Here is a 27084-nt window from a genome sequence, read left to right on the forward strand (position 1 = left end):
TAAAATTAAAATAATCAGATGACTATCCTTAGTACGTCAAAAACTATCTCAACAGTGACTGATCAAAAAAAAAAAAAAATTAATTAATTTTAATTTAATTGGATTGTAGGCTCAGCATACCTATTGGCCACTCTTTGTATTGTCTTTACATCTTGTTCTGTGGATCTTTGGGTCAGATTGGTTGATTGATTGATTCATGCCAGCTGGAGTGATTCAGCAAGGTCCTGTCTGTTAGATATGTGGGCTATACCCACTTTGTGCATTAACGCTGAGGAAAGCCAAGTGCTGAAACGCGTCCGTTTGTGATACTGCTGTGCGTTATTAAAAGACTGATATATATGATATTTGTGAGTGCTGACATTTGGATTTATTTCGTGTGGCAGATAGCCCCTGGAGATTCACTCACCAAATGGAAAATCTACCGGCATTTGGCGCTTGACTCCACACCAGCTACAACTGTTGATTTGACTCAAACAGCGGCTGGATGTTCACATGTCCTGTTGTCATTTCTGAAATCTTAGTTGAAGCTCAATCAGAACTAATTGATCCGAACCACACTGGAAAACAACAGTATGTATATTATGGACGTCTCCATCCACTCTCAACCTTCCATATTGGAGCCGATCAAGGCATTTTTTTTAACTGATCAGAATCGGCTACACTGAGCTATACAGAACCTGATCTGAACCTTTGTTTTACACCAGCTGTCACACAGATGTTTTTACTCGCCGAGCTTTTATGCACAGCAACACACAAAGTGTAGCCGTCATTAACTCCCCAACTCCTCGTCCCTCCTCCAGTTCGTACCCCACTCGCCATCAGCAACAGCAAAACAGCACTTTTGTTTAAGTTATTTATCTAATTTTTGAGCAGTCATTGGAGAGTCTCTTGAGTTTTGCTGTCATTTATGGTGCGTGGTGTTGGAGCTGATGATACTGACACTCACCAAGCCACTGCAAGTGCAACATGAGCCCTGTGTGCAAAAAGCCAACAAGAGTAATTTATTAATGTAAAACACGTAAAGATGACAAATACAAACACTCAACAGAATTCAGTTCATTCAGGTAACTGAGGGAAAGGCTGCACTGAAGCATTGGGGAATACTCTGAGAGGAACTCCCTCGAGACAGCGACCAGACCAAAGAGATCACAGACAGGGTTTGGTATTTTATATTTTGTTATTTTGTAAAAGATAAAAAGAAGAACAGCCTGGATGCTGTTTTTTTTCTTAATGCATTGCTGAGATATTCAGTTGTCCAAATACATTGGATTGATTTTGTTGACTTTAAAGTACTTGATGTGGGACTGTGCAGATGTATTATCTGGAAAAATAGAAGTATTTAATTCGGGCTGGGTATCTGCACATGCTCAACCTTAAATGACTCTGATCAGGGCTGGGGGCAAAAAACCTTGATTGGGTCATCCCCAGTCTATAGTTGTTCCAAACCTTGTTCCAAGCCTTTCATAGTTTTATTCACAATAAAATAGACAGAAAAAAGGGAAAAGAGCCGTTTAAACCCAGCTGACTTTCTCACAACTGCATAACTGGCCAATCACAGCATGAAATGTGTGTGGGTGCTGGATGGTCAGTACCAGAGAGTTAAAAAATTTGTCGGAAACAGGCCTCTAGTGTCCAACACAAGGAAGTGCATTTCTTTATGGATGGATAGAAACCTGTTAGAAACGACCTGTAGCCGTGGGGGAGGGGCTAATTTTGTCCGGTTTTCAGCATCCAGTAGTTTGAAATACGCACTTGGAACATTACCGGGACAAAAACAGGACCAATATTGCACGGCAACAAATAAATGAAAACGTTGGCCGGCCAGATACGTGGTATGATTTATTTTAAAAAAAATGTATGAATGGCTGAACGTGTAACATGCCTGTACTTTCATATTAAACTGATAAAGATGATGACTGTGTTTCATATCAGACTGATATATCTGACTGTATATAATGTATAATCATATTTTAGCAGAATAACATTACTCAGATTCACAGTTTTTTAAATTAGATAAACTAGTTTTTTAATTAACAGGCAACTGAACCTGTTCGCTAGTTAGCAGCCTGTTACCTAGTCAAACGGTCTCTTGAAATCCACCGCAAAAGTTGAACTTTTTTAACGTATTTGAGGCCTGTACTCTCTGGACCAAAATATTACAGAGGGGAGGAGTTTCACAGGCACATCAGATATCACAGAGATTCCCATAGGTATTATTGGACTTCCAGTTGACTTGTCTCCGTACACATAGGTAAGTGGAAATGAGCGTCAGAGGTATTTGACATCCGAAAAGCAGTTCTGATTTGAGTTTACTGGAAGCTGAAGCCCTTCCTGCTTACCCAGTGTCATTCTCTTTAAATAAGATCATCACCGAAATGTCTTGAGTAAAGATGAATAACAATTGTTTTCTTTATCAATTAATCTGTCGATCATTTTTTAAATAATCTTTTAATCTATAAAAGGATGAAAAATACCCCATCATACATCCTAAAATTAAAGCAATATTTTCAAATAGCTCGACAAAACCAAAAAATAATCAATTTAAAATAATGTAAAACACAGAGCAGCAACAGATCCTCACGTCTCAGAAGCTGCCATTTTGTCTGATAATAATTATTAAATTTGCAACTAATTATTTTGCGGTCTTTATACAACTAACTGATTAATCAACTAACTGTTTCATCACTGGCCTTGTGTGACAACACCTTTATCTTTTTTTAATGGGGGGAGATGATTTCTCATTCATAATATTTCCCTGCCTGGCTCATATTCAAACTGGTGACCGTGTTTATGGCTCATGTTCATATCTCCACCTCTCTGGCAGAAACCTCTCCTCTGAGTTTACAGCGGTGAGGAAGCAGCAGCCAGAGACCATGTTGGGAGAATAGCGTGATGAACTGAAGGGACAAATTCTAACAGACAGACTGAGGACTAAATGTCACCGGTGACAACTGGAGATGTGACCTTTACTGAAGAGGGGACGGTCGGCAGACTGCTGGCCTGACCAGAATGATAAAAGACACACACTGACACACACACGTGAGCACGCACACATTCAAACGCACAATGACTCTCATAAATGCGCGGTCACACACACACACACACACACACACACACACACACACACACACAGATCTATGTCCTTTAACTACAAAAGGGAACAAATGCAAAGACTTATCATTATGTATTCATGAGAAACTCTTTCAATGTTACTACCACCATATGTCTGACACGGCTGACACATACTCTGCCCTGCAACAGCCTTCGCCAGGTCACACTGACAAAGATTTAAGGCTGCGGTTAACCATTACATTTGTTACAGATTAATCTATAGATTATATTCTCAATTAATTGATAAATTGTTTGGTCTTTGAAACATTAGAAACAGTGATAAAAGCCTGTTACATATCCTTGAGCCTAAAGTGACCTCATTTTTTGTCAAACCAACATTTCTGAACCCAAAAATATTAAAATTACTGTCATTTAAGATCCAAGGAAAGCACCGGTCCTCAGAGTTTTTGCATTTTTGTTTGAAAAATGACTTATTAATGTCTTTGCATTTTTACTCGGAACCAAACAACAGTGGCGTCATGCCGCTCCAGTGTGTGATTTTAGACAACATGTTGGCATCCCAGGGGCAAAAGATGCGGTACAGGCATGACTTTTAACACAACAGCGTAAGCCTGACATATAACATGCCTGTCAGCAGCGCTTTATAAACAGTAACAGTAACATAACATGTCAATAATAATAATAATAATTTATCATCCCTGTTATATAGTGGCTGATCTCGTCCTCTGCTCGGAGGGTAAGGAGCTCCTGGACTTCAATGTTTCCCCAATTTGTGGACATTTTCTGCCACTGTTCTTCTTCTTTAAGTTAGCTGCTAACTACAACCAGCTTTTTTAAAATCTCCTGCCGTGGGTTGCACACATAACACGCGGTCAAATCATCCCAGCCATGATCCCATCCTAACGGCTAACCCGTTTATACAGACATTTTTTCAGCGGTGTTACCAACACTGCTGCCGCCTTATAGGTGAGACAACTCTGTCCCCCCGCTCTGTGATTGTACCTTTTATGCAGAACCGCAAGGCGATATAACGGTGTGAAATTCCCACCTTGAAGAGGCAGTGTAAAAGAGGCTATAGATTACGTTAAGTAACATTTAGTCCAAAATATTGTTGGAACAAAAGTATTTAAGACAGACCATCGACTGCTGACAAACTCTATAAAGTGAAACCACAAAGTACTAGGACAGTGACATATTTTGTTGGCTTTGTACTCCTGTACATTCAATATGAAGTAATGAATATCAGACCAAAGTGCCGACAGTTAGACTTAATTTAAGGGTATTTACATGCTCATAAGATGTACCCTTAAGGAACTGTGGCCATTTAATTACAAAGACGCCCAATTTTATGGGCAACTACATATATATACTAGACAAAATAACACAAACTTATCTCTTTTTAAATAACTGCAAATCCCTTGTGTGGAGTCTCCTACACCCAAGAAAACGCGTTGATAGTAATGCTCTGAGAGGTCTGTGGTTCAGTCTCACTTATCGTTTGCAGGCTTTTTGTCCTTAGACTAGTTGTCAATAGAGCTGCAACAATAAGTCAACTAGTCAATTACTTGATCAACAGAGAAATAAATCACTATTTAAACTATTCTGATAATCAGTAAAGTACTTTTTCATTCACAGATGGCAAAATGTTGTTTTCAGCCTCTCAAATATGGAGATTTCTTGCTTGTCTGTGTTTTAAACCACAGTAAACATTTTTGGGTTTTGGACTGACAAAACAAGATATAGCCATCATCTTAGACTTTGAGAAACCAGGATGGACATTTTTCACTATTTTCTTGCATTTCATAGACTAAATGATTAATTGAAAATATAATTGGCAGATTATATTTGCAACCCTAGTCCTCAACAAGTGAAAATACTTGTTCAGGATGGATGTCCTGCTGCATTGTTCTAAATTGTGAGACTGAATTTAAAGTCCTCCACTGTTCACACATGTTGGATGTGAGCACCCTAAGACACCCTGAAAGTTTTAAAAGTGACTGTTTGATTATAAATCCAGTGTGCTGGAGTAGAGACAAGACAGTGAAAGACAATGTTTGAAAACAAAAAGCCAAAACTGCACAGAAATGTCTTCAGAGCATCAGTGTTGATGTTACCACAGTAGCCAAGTCAGAGTCAAGACCTCCTGCAGCATCAGTTTCAGGTCTTAAACACTGCTCATCTCATCGTGCTCATTAACAGCTGTACAACATCTGTTCAAACAAGTTACTGAATTCCTTGAATTTCTGCGTTGAAACCAGTGGTGAGTTTTACAGCTCACATATGGAGCTCAAATGTGTGTCCTTCAGCGTGTCATTACCGTGTGTCACTGCAGGGCGCTGCTCTGTTGTAAAACTGAATCACGCTGTAAAGTACGTATTTATTCACTTGCTAATTTTGAGTATTTGACAGTTTCTTTTTAATGTTTTAGAGTGCTTCTTGACAGGTTAGTAGATGTTAAGATGGACAAATGAGTGTTGGTACCACAAATGAAAGAGTGGTACTGATGAATAAACATTACCGTAAGAAGCAATATGTGAGTAACATAAGACAAAGTTCCCGCGGGCCGCCTGCATCCTAACCTGAGATGTAAGTCACTGCTCATCCCTGAAATGTTTGTTGGCAGAGCCGATTAGGGAGCGCCCCATAGCCTGGCTCCTGCGGCTGGCCCTGACTGATGGGGCTGCTAGCAGAGCCTGTCTGGGTCTAACTACCTCCACTGACCTTTGGGCAAGGAGGAGTGCAGCCAGCATCTGTCACAGCAGCAGCAGCTGGTGGGTTCGTCCCTGTGTGTGTTACATGTGTGTGGACAGTGTTTCTGCATGTGGTTAAAAGATTCGGTCCTGTTTGTTTGTGGGTCAGTAAGGTATACATGTATCTTTAGTTTTATGAGTAAACAATGTAAACAATGCAGAACTAACCAACTATATGAAGAACACCGAAAGATCGATCACTGTCCAATGTTACCCACACGTTTAAAACTAATTATTGTGAGGTTCTTTGACTCAGCAGCAGAGCAGGCATCATTCGTAGCTGTTTTACCAGCACTGCTCGATTCCTCAAACTTATCTTTAACATGAGGAGGAAATACAGAATGAGAGAGAGAGCAGCATCCAAGGACAGAGATAAGAGACAAACTCAAAATCTCTCATTTAAAATTCTGGAAATCTATTTTGGGTGTCAGCAAAAGAACTTCCAAACAACGGCTGTGGAGACGAACTGTCTCCCTCGTGCAGAGACAGAGGAGATCCAAGAAGCAGCAGCAAAATCTCTCTGCCGAGGAGACCAGGAAATCAATTGAATCCACAGTTGTGTCAGGTCATGCTCAACATCCAAATGCAGACATAGAGAACCTGATCCACAGCAAAAACTGAGAATCATCCAACACTGTTGTGCCGGTCCACTGACACTGAAACACAGCAGTTTGAAAAAATACTGCTTAAAATACCAAAGGCACACTTGGAAGAGAAAGACAGGCTTAGATCTCACTTCTTAAAACCTTTATCTTTTGTCTGACTTTTATTGCAATGTATTCAAGCACTAGAGGTCCAAGAGAGCGTTACCTGGACCAGAAGAACATCAAACTGAAAATGCTGTTCACAGAGATAGTTCATTCAGCATCACTGTGCCCTCTAAGCTCGTCATCCTGCCCAGAGACCTGGATGTGGATCCTGAGCCTCCTGACGAGCAGACGTCCACCCTGACCCTCTGCACCAGCGCCCACCATGACTGCACACTCAGCCCTATCCTGCCCTCCCTGTTAGTATCTTCACAATACTGGAATTTCCAACTTTAATACAATACTTTGAAAAATACAGTTATTCAATACTTTTTCAACTCCACAGGGAAAACTGACACTGAGGGCAAATAAAACTTATATTAAAAGATAAATATAACAAGGCTAGTACATGACACAGATGATATTCCCTTTCTTGGTTAGTAGCAGAAATACTGTGGAAAATGAGTATTGAAACAGTTTTAAATATTCAGAATCGATATCAATAAATTACTATTTAACACAACACCATTTCCTGTTTACACACAACTCCATGGCCAGACATACCACCATTAAATTAACTAACAACATGCCTGCCATCTGCCTGATCACCGACAGCAACGACAAATGTCAGAGCCCTGACATCTCGGCACCAAGACAACAACCTCCATCTCAATGTCAGCAACAAAAATTAGCAAAAGCTGACTGTGGACTACAGGAAGTGACAGTGTAAATGACAGGCCCACATCTACATCAGTGGGACTACGGTGGAGAGAGTCAGCAGGTTCAGGTTCCTCTGGGTTCACATCAGTGAGGACCTGACTTGGACTCACAACACTGACACCATTACCAAGACTACAAGACAGCAGCTCTTCTTCCTCAGCAGAATGAGGACGTTCAACATCGACTCCAGAATACTCCATCTGGAGCATCCTGACCAGCTGCATCACTGCCTGATGTTGCAGTTAAACTGTGAGGAATTGCAGAGGGTGGTGAGGACTGCCCAGCACATCAGCAGGACAGAGCTGCCATCATAGAGCACCTCAACACCCTGTGATGTAGGAAGAACACCTACAGGACAGTCAGAGACCCCGATCACCCCACCCACAAACGGTTCTGCCTACAGCCATCTGAGAGTCAGTATCTCAGCATCCTGTCCCACACCACCAGGCTCAGGGACAGCTTTATCCCGCAGGCCATAAGACTCTTGCACTCTTGAGCTCTGAGCTTGTCTCTTTACTCTGATATACTTTAACTTACTGTTTTACAACTGCCTCTGTATACATATATATACAGTACAGGCCAAAAGTTTGGACACACCTTCTCATTCAATGCGTTTTCTTTATTTTCATGACTATTTACATTGTAGATTCTCACTGCAGGCATCAAAACTATGAATGAACACATGTGGAGTTATGTACTTAACAAAAAAAGGTGAAATAACTGAAAACATGTTTTATATTCTAGTTTCTTCAAAATAGCCACCCTTTGCTCTGATTACTGCTTTGCACACTCTTGGCATTCTCTCCATGAGCTTCAAGAGGTAGTCACCTGAAATGGTTTTCCAACAGTCTTGAAGGAGTTCCCAGAGGTGTTTAGCACTTGTTGGCCCCTTTGCCTTCACTCTGCAGTCCAGCTCACCCCAAACCATCTGGATTGGGTTCAGGTCCGGTGACTGTGGAGGCCAGGTCATCTGCCGCAGCACTCCATCACTCTCCTTCTTGGTCAAATAGCCCTTACACAGCCTGGAGGTGTGTTTGGGGTCATTGTCCTGTTGAAAAATAAATTATTGTCCAACTAAACGCAAACCGGATGGGATGGCATGTCGCTGCAGGATGCTGTGGTAGTCATGCTGGTTCAGTGTGCCTTCAATTTTGAATAAATCCCCAACAGTGTCACCAGCAAAACACCCCCACACCATCACACCTCCTCCTCCATGCTTCACAGTGGGAACCAGGCATGTGGAATCCATCCGTTCACCTTTTCTGCGTCTCACAAAGACACGGCGGTTGGAACCAAAGATCTCAAATTTGGACTCATCAGACCAAAGCACAGATTTCCACTGGTCTAATGTCCATTCCTTGTGTTTCTTGGCCCAAACAAATCTCTTCTGCTTGTTGCCTCTCCTTAGCAGTGGTTTCCTAGCAGCTATTTGACCATGAAAGCCTGATTGGCGCAGTCTCCTCTTAACAGTTGTTCTAGAGATGGGTCTGCTGCTAGAACTCTGTGTGGCATTCATCTGGTCTCTGATCTGAGCTGCTGTTAACTTGCCATTTCTGAGGCTGGTGACTCGGATGAACTTATCCTCAGAAGCAGAGGTGACTCTTGGTCTTCCTTTCCTGGGTCGGTCCTCATGTGTGCCAGTTTCGTTGTAGCGCTTGATGGTTTTTGCGACTCCACTTGGGGACACATTTAAAGTTTTTGCAGTTTTCCGGACTGACTGACCTTCATTTCTTAAAGTAATGATGGCCACTTGTTTTTCTTTAGTTAGCTGATTGGTTCTTGCCATAATATGAATTTTAACAGTTGTCCAATAGGGCTGTCGGCTGTGTATTAACCTGACTTCTGCACAACACAACTGATGGTCCCAACCCCATTGATAAAGCAAGAAATTCCACTAATTAACCCTGATAAGGCACACCTGTGAAGTGGAAACCATTTCAGGTGACTACCTCTTGAAGCTCATCGGGAGAATGCCAAGAGTGTGCAAAGCAGTAATCAGAGCAAAGGGTGGCTATTTTGAAGAAACTAGAATATAAAACATGTTTTCAGTTATTTCACCTTTTTTTGTTAAGTACATAACTCCACATGTGTTCATTCATAGTTTTGATGCCTGCAGTGAGAATCTACAATGTAAATAGTCATGAAAATAAAGAAAACGCATTGAATGAGAAGGTGTGTCCAAACTTTTGGCCTGTACTGTATATATGTAGAGAGAGAGAGTAAACGTCCTTATTAAGGCCACCTTCTTCTGCAACTTCTGAGTTGAATAACATGAAACTACATCATCATGTTGGAGAGGAGTAGTGACAAAAGCTATTACAAAAGCTATTGAGAGCATAAATAAACAATTGACATATATTATTGAACATGGGGTGAGGGGTTTGAACCCCGGGGTGAACCCCTGTTGCTGTTGTAAAGCTGCTACATCATCTCTGTGAGACTCTGATGTCGTCTGCACCAGGAAAAACAAGCAGACATCATGCAAAAAACCTGCATTCAAGGATATCAAACTACAGCTCGGCTAAGATTAGCTGCAAAGCTAGCACTAAAGCTAACAACGTGCTGGGCGAGGCTGCTTCAAGCATCAGAGGAGAAATAATGAACATCTTTGATGGTGTGAGATTCTCGATGCCATCAAAGATTTTAAAGCAGACTTCTCAAACGGATTTGATGGAATCCTGGTCACAATTAATGAAAATGGAAGTAAGAGTGTACAGAGCGCACTGCAAACACAGAGGTCCATATTTCCAATAGTGAAGATGATGTGGCTAAAGTTTGGTTACTCGAGGATAAGAGAAGGGAGCTTGAAGACAAAGTTAAAGACCTTGAACCATGGTCCAGATGATCACACCTGAGGCTGGTTAATCTACAGGAGGATGACGCCTGCTTGTTTCTCGAAAAGCAGATCTGGTGGGCAGAATAGGGACGTTTACCCTAAATATGTATTTATTACTTATGATTGTGCATTTATGCATTCACTACATCCTCTTTTCATTCTGTTTACATTCAGTTTATTCATTTGCAACACCGTCAACACAAATTCTCACTTTTATATCTAGATTTGTTTATATTTTAGTCATATATTCTTACTTGCACTATTTTATGTCCTTGATCCAGATTACGCTTTTAAATGTGTGATTTTTTTTTTAAGGTATTTAATTAGAGTGGATGGAGGTGGCCTGAGGCTTTGAGATTTTGATTGCCAACCACGCTTCCCTGTAATCACTGCGCACATGATAAGAATAAAGAACTTGAATTTTATCTAAATCAGGATTTGGCAGACAAACACTTACAAAGAGAGACATTGAAATAAATGTCTGCCAAACAAAAAGAAATGTGTTGTCACTGCTTTTTGATGTTACTTTGTATTTTACTCTCAAATAGAGAAGATCATCCTGAATTTGTAAAAATGCTCCACATGGTTTATCCTGGGTTCAGTGTGATGTCTGATGCTGCAGGAAGTGAAGTAACTTTGTCTTTGCTCGCTGCAAACTGAGTCTTTTTGTTTTTGCTATTGATTCATGCTGGTTTAATTTTGTGCCGAGAAAATATTAACACATTGTAACTATTCTCTTCATTGTGTTTTCACTGCTCAAATTTTCAATGTCTGTGATGCTTTCTAAATTAAATGCAGCAGACAAATTACTTTGTGGAGCCCTGAGATGCTTCGGCATTATTATCATTTTCTTTTTATGTCAATAAAGCAAGTGGAAAAGAGAGAATAGGAGAGAGATCCATTTATTAATTTTCTTTGCTTTACGTGCTGGCTGATGGATAAGGCAGCTCATTTTGCTCCATTTCTTTCAAACAACGACTAAGATGTTGTGCAGGAGGCTGAAAGGCTGACACAATCTGTCAAACAACCTTTGAGTTTTAATTATTTCCCACAACCGCAGAGAAGAAAAGTAAATAAAGAAAACAAACATATGGGACACCAACAGAAAATAAATATGAAGCCTGAATGAGGTTTCCTCGCCCAAGTCCAGGCTTTATCTCGCTCTGCTCAACAAGCCACTATGTAAACACAGATATCTGTTTCAGCCACACAGATATACAACTAAGACATTAAAGAGGCAAGACACACACACACACACACACACACACACACACACAGCCAGCAGGCCTTCGCCCACGCGCTGAGCAAACCGTCCACTTCATGAATATCAATACAAAATGTACAGGACCACCTGCTGTACACAATACAAAGGCCATTTGCAAGGGAGCAGATCAGAAACACAGCTACCGTACAGTCCCTGACTACACACAGCGTGTCATCAGCGGACCAGAAGAAGAAACAACACCATTACTTACCCTCCATTCCACTGAAACATCCACTAACTCACCAACAAGGCCTTTTCTCCTCTTAAATAAAGAATATCTTTGGCAGAGACACAGTGAGAGGGAGATTCTGTCCACCACAAATCAGGGCTGTGTTTCTCCACCGGCTCCACATGCATACAGAAATCTCAGCAGCAGCTAGCCGTCTTCCATACAGCACATTTACTAGCGGGGGCCCCTGGTTTGGTTTGTTTTTCTTGATTGGCTGCTGTCTGTGAGTGACAGCAGGCTGATGCAACTGTGAGCCGGCTCTGTCCTGCTCTCTTTCTTGTAACCCAGCAGAATAAATACGGGGGGGGGTCTGTAGATAGCAGTCCAGCCAATCAATAACATGGATTTTAATGGGGGGGGGGGCAGGTGCTCCTTAGCCTCCTCCTGCAGAGGTAACCATGACAACCCCCAAATGACCCTACAGCAGAATGGATGAAGGAGCCTCCTCAGTGCAGATTTACAGATAGTCAAGGCTCAGTCCTTCAGTCCTGTGATTACTGTGATGGAAATATTTTTCATTCATCTAAAGCGCCTTCAGAGGAATCCATTCCTGACTGACACTGGTGCACTAACACACATTCACTCCTCCGAGCATCAGACCCACATCACTCCAGTCCTCCAGATGGACAATGACCACCTTTAAATTGCAGATAAAACACTCAACAATGTGACTGTGTATTGTTTGAATGTAACTTCAGGCAAGATATGGCACTGCAACCAAACTTGATATCCACCTACATTTACTAGCAAACTGAAAATGTATTTCACATTAGGGCTGTCAAAATTGCTCAAAAATGACGTTCGAATATTCCTTCTAAAAATAACTCATAGGTTCGAACCATTCGATTTTTTTTTTCGCATTATGTCCACAAGAGGGCAAACTAATACAAGGAAACTTACTTGTAAATGTATTAATACAAGGAAACATAACTACCTGTAGGTATTTTTATTTCAACATAAACGTCTTTGAAAACATTTACATACCTACACATTAAAACACATAAAACAATTATCTATAACATTACGTTATAAACAACCACGGACCTCTCGCTCGCCCCCCCCTCTCTGACCCATGGCCACACCGCCCATGTTAACCGATTGTGTCATCAACACCGGCTGCGCCGCGCCGCGCAGCTCCATTTCGGTGTCTGGTCTATTTTCTGCACGAGCCGCGAGCAAATGTGTCAAGCCGGGGGGTGACGGAGACAACAGCTGGGAGCAGAACCTCTTGTCGACCAGCAGCACTTCGCGGGCGGTGTGGCCCTGGCATTTATGCAGTGCGTTCAGTGCAGCGGCCCAGGCCAACGCACACTCACAAAGAGGACAGCTGCGGTGGTGTTTTTTTTCTCTCCACAATCGAATATCAATTTTCACATTCGAAGGTCCATTTTTTTTTCAAATTCGAATTTAGAATATTCGTTGACAGCCCTATTTCACATGTTCACCAGCAGGGCAATCTGGCCATCTTACAACTAGCTAGCTGCTGATGTCACTGGGATGGTTCATCTCTGCTGTCCGATTGTTCGTCAGTAGGAGTTGTTGAGCCAGGCTTGGTAAACTTGGTACTGTGTTTTGTCCATTAACAGCTGTTTTGTTCTCTTACAGCCGGTGCAAGCATCGGGTACAGGTTCGGGATATTTCTGTGTGGCAATAGCCATGTTTCCATCAGCCTGTTTAGATGCGCATCTAGAAGTATCGCATCAGAAAGTTATGATGGAAACGCCAAAATTCGAATTAAAATCCCCTGATTTGCACAAACTAAAATATGCTCGCTTTAGCCGGGTTTTGGTTGATTCGAAAAAATGTTGATTTGCAAAACGGGGAATGGAAACAGTTATGTTCGAATTAAGTCTGACGTAGCACACCTCTCTCCATGGTGATATCCACACTCCAGGTCAGGAAGGCGGTAATGCATTTACGAGCTGGTTGCCAACTGCCAGAAAATGTAGAAGAAGAAGAATGTGAGACTTGTTTTATTTACGGTTCTGCGGAAAACTTGCGCGAATTTGTAGTTTTCACCAAAGTCCGTACATTTAATGGAAACACACAGGATTCGTATTTCTTTTAATGCGCATTTCCCAATGATTCGCATCACTTTTGGATGGAAACATAGCTAATATCGTATTGTCACACAGTGCCAAGTACCTTAAATTAAACTTTAGGTAGCCTACAAAATAATATCATAAGTTCACTAGATAGATTTTGCTGCTGCAAAAAATGTCTGAAGTGAGATGAACAGACTGAAAACTTTATCTTATTGGATAAAACAGATGTTGACAAAGTGTTGTTTTGGGGACATAATTTACAGTTGAAAAAAGGTAATAAATTGTAATATATTTAATTGCCATACTCAGCATATCACAACATATTTAAAATCACAATAATATTGTATCACGACTTAAGCATTGTGATAATATCATAATCATGGATCCTCTGGTGATTCCCACCCCTAATACCGAAGAACTGGAGTTTGGGATCACTGATATGGATATACAATACCGGGAGATGAGCCATTATGAAGGCAGGGTGGACTCAACTAAAAAAACATTTAGTTTGTGATCGTGACGCTCAACCAAGACAGTTCTTCTGACGGTGAGTAACACAGTTTATTTTACAGATGCTTCGTGATGCAGGAAATGCAGCATTTGACTCCACTTCTCTCTTTGGGAATGATGCTGATCATAATATAAGGAGGTTTGTGGATGTGACTGCTGGGTAAGGCTAACGTTAGCTATGTAAGCTGCGACATAATAACGTTCATGCAACATTATACACATCTCACGTTGTTGTTGTCCAACAACTTGATGGAGACAGTGGTGGAGCACATATTTGGTCTTTAGAAGTGTTTTGTGTGGTTTGTCAGCTGCAGCAATCAAACATTAAATGTGACGTTAGTCAGGTTCAGGCAGCTCTTTACTCTAACCACTTTATTTGGTTTAATTGGCTCAGAAAACAAAGGCAGTTGGTTTTTAGCTTCGTCTATTGTTCGATGTATTTCATCAAAACTCTCAAACTTGATTATATCAACACTTATTAAGTCAACTACAACTACCAGCCCCTGGTTGAATGCCTCAGCGCACAAGTTAAGTTTGCATCCAAGTCTAGTGAAAACATGGATGCATCACACGTATCGAGATATCGCGTTTAAGAGAATGAGATGGATGCAAGGTCACAGTGACCTTGACCTTTGATCTATGACCTATAACCAAAAATTACTACATTCATCTTTGAGTTCAAGTGGACATTTGTGCCAAATTTGAAGAAATTCCTTTGAGGCGTTGAGATATTGTGTTCGAACATATGGATGGACAATCTGAAAACATAATGACTCCGGCGCAGAGGCAAAAAAAAAAATAGTTAAACTAGTCTGAAGTACGTGTTGTCCTCAGCGTTCTGAGTAAACAACCATTCCAGTGACGTCACCAACTAGCTTGTTGAACAATAGCTATGTCCTGCTGGTAAACACATGAAATACAATCTAGTTTTCCAGGTGAATATAAAGTTTGACTGCAGCGTCATATCTTGCCTGATGTAAAAATCAAACAAACCCCCTGTTATATTGTTCAGTGTTTCATCTCCACTCTAACAGAGTGAGCGGGGGTTAAGTGCCTTGCTCTACAGCTCCTAAGCAGCAGTTGTTAGGGGAGGGTGAAACATTATCATTTGCTTTCCCCGGACACAGGATTTCCTGTCTGATCCTTTGATTAGATCTGGTGACCTTCTGGTCACGAGGCACTTTCTTTCCTTCTTCAGCTTGATGAGATGCTAGAGAAGAAGGATGGAGGAGAGACTGGTGAAATTAAATGGCTGACAAGGTAAGCTGCAGGTCTATGTTAGCGTTTGAACATGATGATGACAAATGCAGTGATTTCCTCTACGAGACGCCACTGAACTGATTCAATTAGCACTGCGCTTCCTTGAAGATCCACCAAGAAGAATTATGCAACAGTCTCCACCAACGGTAACAAGACTGTCAATCAGCTGAGAGCACGATCCTGATAATGAAGAGGAGACAAACTTAAATTTTAACCTTAACTTAAGAGAACAATCAGGAATCAAAGTGAGAATTAAAAGGATTTTAGAAGACAGAGCTCGCCCTCAAAGCTCAGAAATACTACATCATAGTAGTGAAATGTGAAATTATCGCAGTATGTGCCAGTGTAGAGTGTTTATATCCAGGTGCTTACACTTAGCTACACTAGAAATCAAACAGGCAGTTGTACAGCTGCTACATTAACAGCTGAACGAGGGTGCTCTGGAAGTGCAAACACCAACATGATGAGACTGAACATAACAGTAAAGACTCGTCAAATTATGGCCTCCATAATTTATTCCTCCTTTTCTAGGAGACCTATAATTAGAATACAATCATGCAACAGATAAATGAGACGTTTTCTTTGTTTCATCAGGGACGAAGAGGTTTCCAAATCACTCTCCTTTTGTTTTAACTCCACTATAGTGGCCTGCCCCTTACATCCATCATTAAATGCTCTCCACACAGACAGAACTGCATCAGTAGAATAATATTCTGCCCATACCATGCAGCCCTGAGTGTTAATCATATTCAAGCTCTTTCTGCTATCCAAAAACTCCCTTTTCATCAGTAGCCAAGCACACATAATGATTATGGCAGAGGGAGTGTGCCAACATCAGTGATGTTTTCATTCCTCACCTCGCCCATCCACAGCAGAGGGTCCAACTTATCTGACTAATTGACACCAGTCCACTGCACTCTGTTGGTTCTCTAATCTTTTATCAATGCCACCATCAGGCCTCTTACTTACTCAGGGTTCCTGCAGCTTAAGGCAAATTAGATTTAGGACTTTTTCATGCCATTTGGAATAAAATTAAAAACCAACTTCATAAAACCACAACTGAAGAGAACAAGGGTTAGGGACAGTTCTGCCCAAATGTTTACCTAAACATAAAACATTAGTTTTGGGGAAACGCCTGGCGTTTGTTGGTGGGTTTTCTCTGTGATTTTGTGATTCTCACTCTGTATGTGCGAGTCCACAGTCTTGATTTACATCATGCTGATTTTTTTTTTTTTTAATAAGATATTTTTTAGGGCATTTAGGGCAATTGATAGGATAGTTAAGTGTGAAAGGGGGAGAGAAAGAGAGAGGGAGAGAGAGAGAGGGAGAGACATGCAGCAAAGGGCCACAGGCTGGAGTCAAACCCAGGCCACTGCGGCAACAGCCTTGTACATGGGGCGCCTGCTCTACCACAAAGCCACCGACGCTCCCATCATGCTGAATTTTTATTCAACATTTTGCATAAAATACGCAGAGCCTCATACATTCATCATCAGGTAACAATTGCAGCCACACTGTGAAATCTTGGTTAAATAAATAGCCAGTTTTTGTTGAATCTGCAGCTAGCGAGCAGACAGTGGATCCTCTGCTCTGAGCATCACGACGACCAGACACAAAATATGAATGTGGCTGGTTCAGCTGTCCTGATCTGGGTAACATTAATGTGAGAGGCATTCTGTAAATTATTTGTACAGTGTTTCTCTCATGTTCACAAGAATGAGACAGATGCAAGGTCACACTGTCCTTGACCTTTGACCACCAGAATGTAATCAGTTCATCACAGAGCCCAAGTGAATGTTTGTGCCAAATTTGAAGAAAGTCCTTTAAGGTGTTCTTTGAATATCGTGATAGGATGTGACACACAACCGGCCACAGTTACTGCTGGCATAAAGGCATAAAAATGGATGTTACCAATAATTGTACAATGTGAATTGATTTCTATTTTAGCTTTTTTAAGAGAAGATGGTAAAAAGAGATTTTACTTTAGACTTTTTAAAGACTGATTTAAGACATTTTATTATCAATTAAGGCCTTATTTTTAGATGAATACATTTTATATAGGGCTGACCTTCGACTTCATTTTTGAAAATCGAATCTTTGGAGCTCAGATCGATTTTAAATCGAAGACTTCGATGACCAGGGGAGTGCTGAGCGAAAAAAGTCCAAAAAAGTTAATAACTTACAAATTATGGCAAAAAGGTAGTTTCTGTGCTTTCTTTTCTTTTAACTTTTAATTTAACGCTATAAATGAAAACCCTCGGCACGCATTACAGCGCAAGCAGACAGATGCGCGACTCAGAGCAGCATGTGTCACTGACACCAGACTCAGAGCGCAGCGGACCGGTGGAAAATGTCACCATCAGCGTATTATTTTACATCAATAAAATCTATTTTATCATTATTTTGAGTCACATTGTTGAAAGAATGTAGTTGTCTGTGTTCAAGCAGGATAACAGGTCTCCATTCATTGCACGTCGAGCTTTCTATTTACTTGCTGGAGATGGTGTTGCTTTCAAGGTCCCCCAAAAAATGGGAGGAAAAAAAAAAGGCCGACTATTCAAATTTTTTTTTTTTTTTTCACAATTGAATCCTGTGCCATCGAACAAAGCTTCAAAGCTTCAAATTTTTGGGTCAGCCCTAATTTTATGCCTTGTAAGACTTTTTAAGGATCCATTGGAACGGTGTTACTGTGTTATGAGGGAATCTTATCATCCAAATAAGAACTTTAGTGCAAGCAGACATGAATCTCAACTAAATACTCAGCTACTCAAGAACTCTGGGTCGTTGACTGCCAATACCAACTGTGATGCTGCCAATACTTACAATTTTATCATTTTCAAATGTTTCAAATACTTAAATACGAACACTTAAGTACCGAACAATTCCACAGAAAACATATGAAAAGATCTATTTATATATCTATATATAATGGAACTAGATGGCATTCGGCTTGTGGTGCTCAAAGCGCAAAAAAATAAATTTGAAAAACTCAACATCAATGTCTCTTTCTAGAAATCATGACTTGGTTACTGAAGATAATCCACAGACTGTGTTATGAGCTACCAAAGTCCACCTACCAATCATATCACTGCACAGAAGGAAGTGTGCATCTACTCATGAACAAGAGGCTCATGCCAGTGCCAGTGTGAGACGTTAACATTAAGGCGTCCTCCTCGGCTGAGCTGTAACATTAGCTAGCTCTGTGCTGCTAGGTGAGCTAGCAGTAGATGCACACTTCCTTCTGTGCAGTGATACAGTTGGCAAGTGAACATCAGTTCCTACATCAAATTGCTCACAACAAGGTCTGTCGATTATCTTAAGTAACCTGGTCATGATTTCTGGAAAGAGACATCGCTGTCGAGGGTTGTTTTGCACTTTGAGCACCACAAGCCAAGTCCCATCTAGTTCCATCATACTGGAGAGATGGCAGACATCTCTACAGCTGATATCTCCAACACTCGACAACTTTAACTTGGGGGTGAACTGTTCTTTTAAAGATGATTTAACATAATTACATTTAGTAAACAGTTTGAGCCAAGAACATGAGCGAGTGTCGTGTTTATTGTGTGTAGCCCTGGTGGGAATCAACCCCAATGAAATCCCAGACCTGACTGTCCAATGCTTCAAATGTTGAGCTCCATAAGAAAGAAAAAAAATGCTTAAGCACTCAAAGATATTCAATAATATCCACAGCGAGTGGGGGGAGCGCGCTGAGCTTGGAGAGCAGCAGAATGACCTCACCTCCCCTGGTTCTGGCCAAGAAGACCATGATCATTAAAACTCAAGAGCCTCAGCTCTGTTACTGTTGGCACGAGCTATGGACCGCTGAAGTTATGGATGGCAGCAGCAAATGGCCTGGGAGCTGGTCCTGTTTGCTGAATAGTTTCTCCACCAGCCTTAGATCCATATATGGAGATTGTGAATGCCAGTAAAATGACTTTAGATGATGTAAAACATTTCCAGCCTTTCCTATTGAATAGTTGAGATCTCATCTGAACAGCCTGTGGTTTACTTCACCCTGCAGCTCTGAGCAGCTATGAAGGACTACGGCAACAGGGGACCGTCAAATTTACTCACAGAAAATGAAAGCAAGCAAATTCATTAGAAAATACAAATCCTCATTTTGTGTGATGAGCACAGAGAGCAAACAGCGCTGCATAATTTGATGCTCCACTGTTTTCACAGTGACAAACACTGATGTCAGAAATACAGGATTCATAAGGCAGCAGATAAATGGTGTCGATCACTTTCTTGAAGAACAGGTGATTAACTCAAATATATTTTAATTTAGGGTTACACCCTACGGGCCTGCACGAGTAGTGTGACTGTGCCGTGATTGATTCATCAAGAATGTTCACCATTTGTTGGATTCTTTGCTCACTGTGGAGTCATGCAGAAAAAACAACGTTTTCTTCCTGCAGTAACTGGCAAACAATTTCACCATTGGGTGGTGAAGTATTCCTTTAAGTTTCGTCTCATAAAATGTGATATTGGATGTGAAATGTTAAGTACAAACTTTATGGAGAAATGATTCCAGATTGTTCGTCTGCTGGGTGAGGCTTTATGGTCAGAGGTCATGATCCATGCAAATACATTAGTGTCTCTTCCATGGGATATGAGATAAAGTCCTTACTAAAGATCCTTTATCTAAAATAAGCCTCCTTTTTGGCTCGCTCGAGTTCCAGCCACTATATGAGCTCAAGAGACAAAAATAGCAGAAGTCAGCAGTTACCACAGAAACCCGATCACTCTGCCGTTTTGCCGTTCATACGGGGGTTACCACAGCAACAGAGACAACTGGTTGCCGTCAGAGGGCTGTTTGGCTTTCATCAAATGGCCATTTTCAGTAAGCACCTTATTCTGCTCACGGGCTCTGACTGTGAAACAAACAAACACAACACACGACCTGGAGCTTCCTCAGCAGGACGGTTCAGAGCCCATTAGGAGCTTATCCCTGCCATGGAAGATGATGTGATCTCATCAGGCAAAATAACATCCAGCCTAAAAAAAAAACAGCATAATGGCCACTGATGAAATAGCACTTATACAACGCTGGAGAGATATGAGCGATATAAGTGATATAGGGTATGGCCTACAGCAATCCTCCCACAATCAGACGTAGCTCCATTTGCCAATTGCATTTCACTGAGCTTTCCCTTATCAGCAGCCGTGCTGTTGGCAATCTAACATTAATCTTAGAGAAACAGCCTGATCTACACTTAGTGAAATGTTCAGGTTCCCACCAGAGTATGTGGACAAGCATCACTTTATTTTAGGCTGAGGGACTCCCTCAATGACTTTCACAATCCACACTGAGTTTGAAATTCAACTGCATCACACATGGAACGCTGCATTTTACAGATTATTTGGGCTCCAAACTGTAAATACGCATGTTTTCCTACGAAAAGCAATGCACCCAAATCCGTACACAGGTTGGGGTGGATGGGTCACAAAAAACGGACTTTCACCCGGGACTTTCCCCTGGAGTCACATGTTCAGATCCGTGTGAACTTCAGTGAACACTGAGTCATTTTAAGATACGTCCTCACCGTGTTTCTTTTCATAATCCTAACCTTTACGTTAATTACGTAACAGTATGTTATGGATGTAACGTCATTCTTGGGGCACAAATTTGTAGGATATCATACAAACTGTTCTATGAGAATATGTTAAACTGGATTATCACATAATAGTTTCACATTCACAATGATGTAACAGATGTAATCCTTCTCAAGTCAAGAACTGTACTCACGCAGAGAGTCACGTAAACCAGTGTAAATCAGTATTAATAATATGCCTGTTGATGCAACATGGTCAGGGATTAATGTGGACTAACAGTTAGGATTCATATCTGTATAGAACGGGACTGCAGAGACGAAGAGCTCTGGGTAACACCTCGTAAAGAAGAGCTACAGGTAGGGCACCCAGTAGATCAGTAGGCAGAGTGGGTGTCCCATGTGCAAAGGCAATGTCCTTGCTGCAGCAGCCGCAGGTTCGATTCCAACCTGCGGTCCTTTGCTGCATGTCATCTCCTCACTCTCACCGTTTCACACTTAATCTGTCCTACTGAATAAAAGTCATAAAAGACCCCCCCCCCAAAAAAAAAACGTGTGTTAAAGGTGAATCAGACAAACAAACAAACAAAAGAAACTTGAACACCCCCAGGTAAAAAAAAAAAAAAAAAAAAAAAAAAAGATAAAATAAAAATCATTTGCAAGCTATCAGCTATCTACATTAGCTACACTTAGCGGAGAATACCCTGACATTCACACAGAGGCACACATCTGGATTTGGGGGAGAAATGCAATTAGCAGTTTTATGAGGTGTAACGAAAAAGTCATACTGTTACTGTTGGAAGAGAGTAATGAGTAAAGTTATATTACATTTTTAGAGTAACAAACCCAACACTGGTGACGGTGTAGTAAGGCCATCGAGAAAATTAGAAGACTGAGGTTCAAACCATTGTCTTTGCAAATATCCACCGTGCTGAAGCGTGAAGCAATAAAAGACACTGAACTGAAACAAGACGCTCTAAAAGTGACCGTTCACTCTAACAAGGTCAACAAACTGTCACATTAACAAGTGCACTGACGGAAAACCTTTATGAAGGCTCTGTCTTCTCTCACGCTCTCATGTGCGCTATGAGGAGCTTACAATTCATAAGAAATATACCACAAACTGTTTTAACAAAATCACCACTGGAATGAACTACAAGCTGTATTTTGTGCCACCAGAGCAGTCTGGAGTTCACAAACCCCAGTGCACCCCTCCATCTAAGCATCCAGGAACTTATTAAACTGGTAGTAATACTAACAAAAAGAGTGCTGTCACTGGTTCCTTCAGCTCACATCAATGATAATACGATCTCTGCTCCTCTAAGACAATTTGACATCAGATAATCAATAGCCCAGAGGCTGCAGTGTTGACAGAATGAGCTGAGGTGTATTTAATTTGACTACAAGTCACTGGTTTGGATTCGACTTGAATTTTTTGTAACAAGTTATTCACTTCCCCTCGCTCTCACTTTCTGTCACTGTTCGCTGTGTACTAATGATAAAGTTTAAATGACTTTAAAAGAAAAAAATCAACACTGCTTCAGGCAGGAATACAATCTTTTACCACCCAGAAAACTGCAAGTACTGACCTCCACTTTGATAAAGTTATTGTACAGCTGCTGAACCATAAATTTATTCCTCATAACATCCTGTAACACAAAGGCCAGAGGAGGGAGAGTAAGATAGGATGCAGCCGCTGTTTACCAGGGTTGGATTGGTTTGTTGAAAGGAGAGATGGGGGCAGGGACGTGACGGCAGGTCAAATGTCTTAGAAAAAAGCCCTGTGTGTGTGTGTGTGTGTGTGTGTGTGTCTGTGACAAGGTAATTGCATTTAACCAGAAGAGTGTGAAGCGGATGGTGCCAGTAAGGTGCGTTTATGGGTCCTGCTGGCAGTTTAAAACAGAGGAAAATGGCCAATGAAAGCTGCTCTTTAAAGTCTGACATTTGAGGCTTACTTACTTTAAAAGCTTGATTTGAAGTCATTATATATCTCTAAAATACAAAAGGTACAGTTTGTGCTGCTCTGTCATCCACAGACTCATGCTGCAGTCACAGAGTACCACATATTCCTTACATTTTGTTTTAAAGCTCCAGTGTGTAGGATTTAGGGGGATATACTGGCATAAATGGAATATAATATAATAAGTGTGTTTTCTTTAGTGTATGATCACCTGAAAATAAGAGTCATTGTGTTTTTATTCACAGAATATCCCGTTTACAGCGATCAGCCCAAACATCAAAGGTGAAGTGAGTAAAAATTTAGGGGGATTTGGTGGCGTCTAGCGATGCATTGCAGATTGCAACCAGCTAAAAGCATTTGCTGGCCAGGAAATTTTTATCTGGATCCATATTATCCACAGAGGTCTCTTCTTCTTCAAAACAAATGGACCAGGTGATCAGAATCACTAAAAACACTAAATAAAGCAGTTTCATATTACAAATCAGTGCTTCTCCGACGCTATCGGCATCTTGGGGCTCGTCCACAATATGCTGTTGTGTGCTCACCTCTTTTCTCTCATAAGGTAATGTGTGCTTACATTTTTCTGTTCCAGATGTTCAGAAGGTTTTTACCATGAGCTGAATTACCCACAAATGTCTCCTCTTCTCTAAACAGACGAACCAGGTGATTTAAACCGCTAGAAACACAGTATAAAGCAGTTTCATTTTACATATCAGTGTAACTCCGGCGCTACACATCGCAGTTGGGCTTCTTACTGCGGCGGCCAACTCGAAAACATAAATGGGCTTATCTAGAGCCAGTGTTTGGTTTGTCTGTTCTGGGCTACTGTAGAAACATGGCAATGTAACATGGCAATCTCCATCAATAAAGGCCTGTTCCCTACGTAGTTATGAACAGCTCATTCTAAGGTAAGGACACAACAGTTCTTATTTTCAGCTGATTCAAAACCACTGGCAGGTGAAGTGAATGACATTGATCATCTTGCTGCAATCTAATGTTCTGCTGGGAAACCTTTGGTCCTGGCATTCATGTGGAAGCCACTTAACTTGCTCCACCCACCAAAACACCACTGCAGACCAGGTACTTTCCCTTCAAGCAACAGCCCTCCCCAGTGGTGGGGGGGCCAGGACAATGCACCATACCACACTGCAAAAAATGCTCAGGAATGACCCTAAGAATGAGACACGGAGCTCGAGGCTTCGGCCTGGCCTCCAAGTTTCCCAGATCCCAATCTGATCGAGCATCGGTGGGATGAACCAGTACACCACCTCACAACCCACAAGACTCAAAGGATTCTCTCCAAACGGTCTAGTGCCAGACCTCAGGACATCCCCAGAAGTCCTTTGTCGCAACAGGTAAGAGCAAAATCCAGTCCAAGGAGGCCCCACCATGGATCAGGGGTCCATCTGGGGTACAAGCAGATCCCACAAATGCTCCATCAGATTTGGATCTGTGGAATCTCAAGGCCAGGTCGATGCCTTTGTAACGTTCCTCAGGTCATTCCTGAGCAGTTTTTATGGTGTGACATGGTGCATTGTCCAGTTGGGGGGTCACAACAATCAGAAAGTGCTGCTGGCATGAGGGTGAGTTTGGTGTAACAAGATGATCAGTGTTTTTACTTCACCTGCCAGTGGCTTAAATGTTTAGGCTGAGTATATCTACACAGGGAGGGAGTCTGCCATGTTTCTTCAGTAGCCCAGAAAGGACAAACGAAACGCTGGCTCTAGATTGAGCCTTTCAGGATTTCACATAGGCCACCATAGTTAGCAGCCACTGTGTTTTTACTGGTTTAAATTACCATGTCCGTTTGTTTCAGAGAGAGAGACGTTTGCAGATAATTTGGCCAAGCACAGCTTCAGAGAAACACTGACTTGTAACATACAATTGCTTTACTCTGTGTTTTAACTGGTTTTAATCACCTGGTCCACTTGTTTTGGAGAGGAAGAGACTGTGGATAATTCTGCTCCCAGTAAGGAATTCTAACTGACAGTGGATACTTGGCACATGGGAGAAGTCTGAGCTAGTTGGAGTCTGCAATCCTCACTGTATGTTGCCACTAAATCGTCCAGACTGCTCCTTTAAAAAAAAGGTTTCATTTTGTTAAAATGGTTAAAAAAAACCCACAAGGAGTGGTCTGTTGATGAAGGATAATCATAAGATATGAAGAGTAATTGCAACTAAAGTGTAAATTAAATTGCTCTATGTGTATGGTCTGATTCATTTTTTATAACTTGATATGATAAGAGTAAACAAATAGAATTTGCATTTCGCTGCACTGAAGAGGACAAACATGCTGGAAGTGATTTTTCTGGCTTTTCACTCCCTCGACCATCTGCCATAATGAGAAAGGGGGAACAGAGTCCTCCCTGTTTGGTGCCAGAAAGCAATTCGGCACATTTCCCACCAAACCTGAACACTGACCCACAATGTCAAACGCAGCACAGAGGTTGATGGAGGCAGACATTTTTTTCTGCAGTGACGGTTTGGCAATTGATCGTTCACAGCAATTTTGTTAATGTCTGAAATTAATGTGGTTATGGCTTTTTTAAAAGACACCATGACACAAGCAAACGCATAAAAGCTTTTACACTTTAGCCATTTAGATGATTCTATTATCTAAAGCTCTGCAGACTGAGGCCGAGCAAAAGGACAGAGGTTGGAAGATCCAGCCAAGGATGGAGCAGTTGCCAGGTTTTTGTTGCTCTCAATCTGGACCTGAGACCAGAGTTGCCTTTTTATATAAAAAAAATCTGATGTCAATGAAGAACAGGTTCAGTTTTTCTCCCCATGAAACTGCATTTCCATTGTGTGCTACCGCTACACTCAACTCATCGCACTCTATTTTGTTTTCCATTAGCAAAAGTTGTGGATGGTATCTAGCTGAGCTGTTTCTTTACGTCTGAGCTAAAACACTGTAGACCACTGATTGCTCAGAGAAAATTCTCACCAGTGCAACACAAGACATCCTGGACAATCCCGCCATTTTTAAATAGCAAAGCTACCATAATAGCAACTGCAATTTTTTTAATTGACTTGAATGCAGCCTGAAAAACTACGCCGTACACTACACCACACAAATTACAAAGAGTAGACGTTCCTCTGTTTTGTTGTTGATGAAAGGATTCAGTGAGTGTAACTAGGCGTCACTACTGCGATCAGGTGAGAATCTTGTCTACACTAATGGGGGTACTCTCCACAGCGATAAACGAAACAGAGAAAATGACCTGGTACCAAACTAAGTTGAGTCGAGTCATGGGATGTCGGTTTCAGTTTATATTACTTTCAAAGGGTAGACACCCATTAACCAGTAACTAACTGGTTAATTTTTAAGTGAAGAAAAAAAGACGTGAAATACAAGAGGCCTTTCCTTTTAGTTTCTGTTGGCTTTCTGACAGACAGCTGGCCGGTTGCGTTAACATAAGGAAACATGCCCACTGCCCTAACTCCAGACTCCAAGAGTTTCTTGGCCGCTCTGTGCTGGTGGTGGAACGCGTTCCTGTGCAAACATTGTGCCCAGGGGTTGGAACTTAGCACCAGCCTCCTGCCAAATGCTGGTAAAATATGCAAGTGGCAGCTGGATTTGCTTCACTCACCAGCCAAAAACAAAGGTAATTTATTGAGTGGCTGCTAAATTCTGGAATCCACCAGCTACAGTGACAGGTGGAGAAAAATGTTAATGTCCAACCCTGACTGTGCCCACCTCCTGGTCTCCCCCAAGCTCACCCGAGTAAGTAAGCGGCTTCATTTTGAACCGCAAAACCTTTTTAGCATTATTTACAATGTTAGCACCGCTAACTGTGCTGACACTGCTAATAGTGCTGAAAGACAGGGTTGGAAATTAACTTTTTTGGCCACCTGCCACTGCAGCTGGTGGATTCCAGGATCTACCAGCCACTCAATAGATTATCAGTCTTTTTGGCTGGTGACTGAAGCAAATCTAGCAGCCACTGGCATATTTTACCAGCATTTGGCAGTGGATGTTGCTAACTTCCACCACTGCTAACAGAGATAATATAGTTAACAATGCTAAAGGGTTTTGGCTCAAAACTGAGCTGCTTACTCACCATGGCGAGCTGGGGAAAGAATAGAGGGTCGGTGTAATGTTTCCATAGCAACGGTGTTGGGTCAGGACGGTGT

The 27084-nt window shown here is 41.5% G+C and overlaps 1 protein-coding gene across 8 annotated transcripts in view; it reads right to left on the minus strand.

Annotated features, from left to right (window-relative positions):
- LOC117262602 (suppressor of tumorigenicity 7 protein homolog) overlaps nucleotides 1–27084 on the minus strand; it is an 89846-nt gene that overhangs the window by 37087 nt on the left and 25675 nt on the right. The window contains exon 1 of one of the 8 annotated variants that reach the window (XM_033635625.2): nucleotides 11600–11735. The exons of the other annotated variants lie outside the window; for them this stretch is intronic. Coding sequence (XP_033491516.1) covers nucleotides 11600–11606 — 7 coding nt within the window. The 5' untranslated portion in view covers nucleotides 11607–11735. Of the gene's footprint in view, nucleotides 1–11599; nucleotides 11736–27084 lie in introns of those variants that run through there. 8 annotated transcript variants of the gene reach the window in all.

This window comes from Epinephelus lanceolatus, chromosome 5, assembly GCF_041903045.1.
Source record: "Epinephelus lanceolatus isolate andai-2023 chromosome 5, ASM4190304v1, whole genome shotgun sequence".
Taxonomy (NCBI): Eukaryota; Metazoa; Chordata; class Actinopteri; order Perciformes; family Serranidae; genus Epinephelus; species Epinephelus lanceolatus.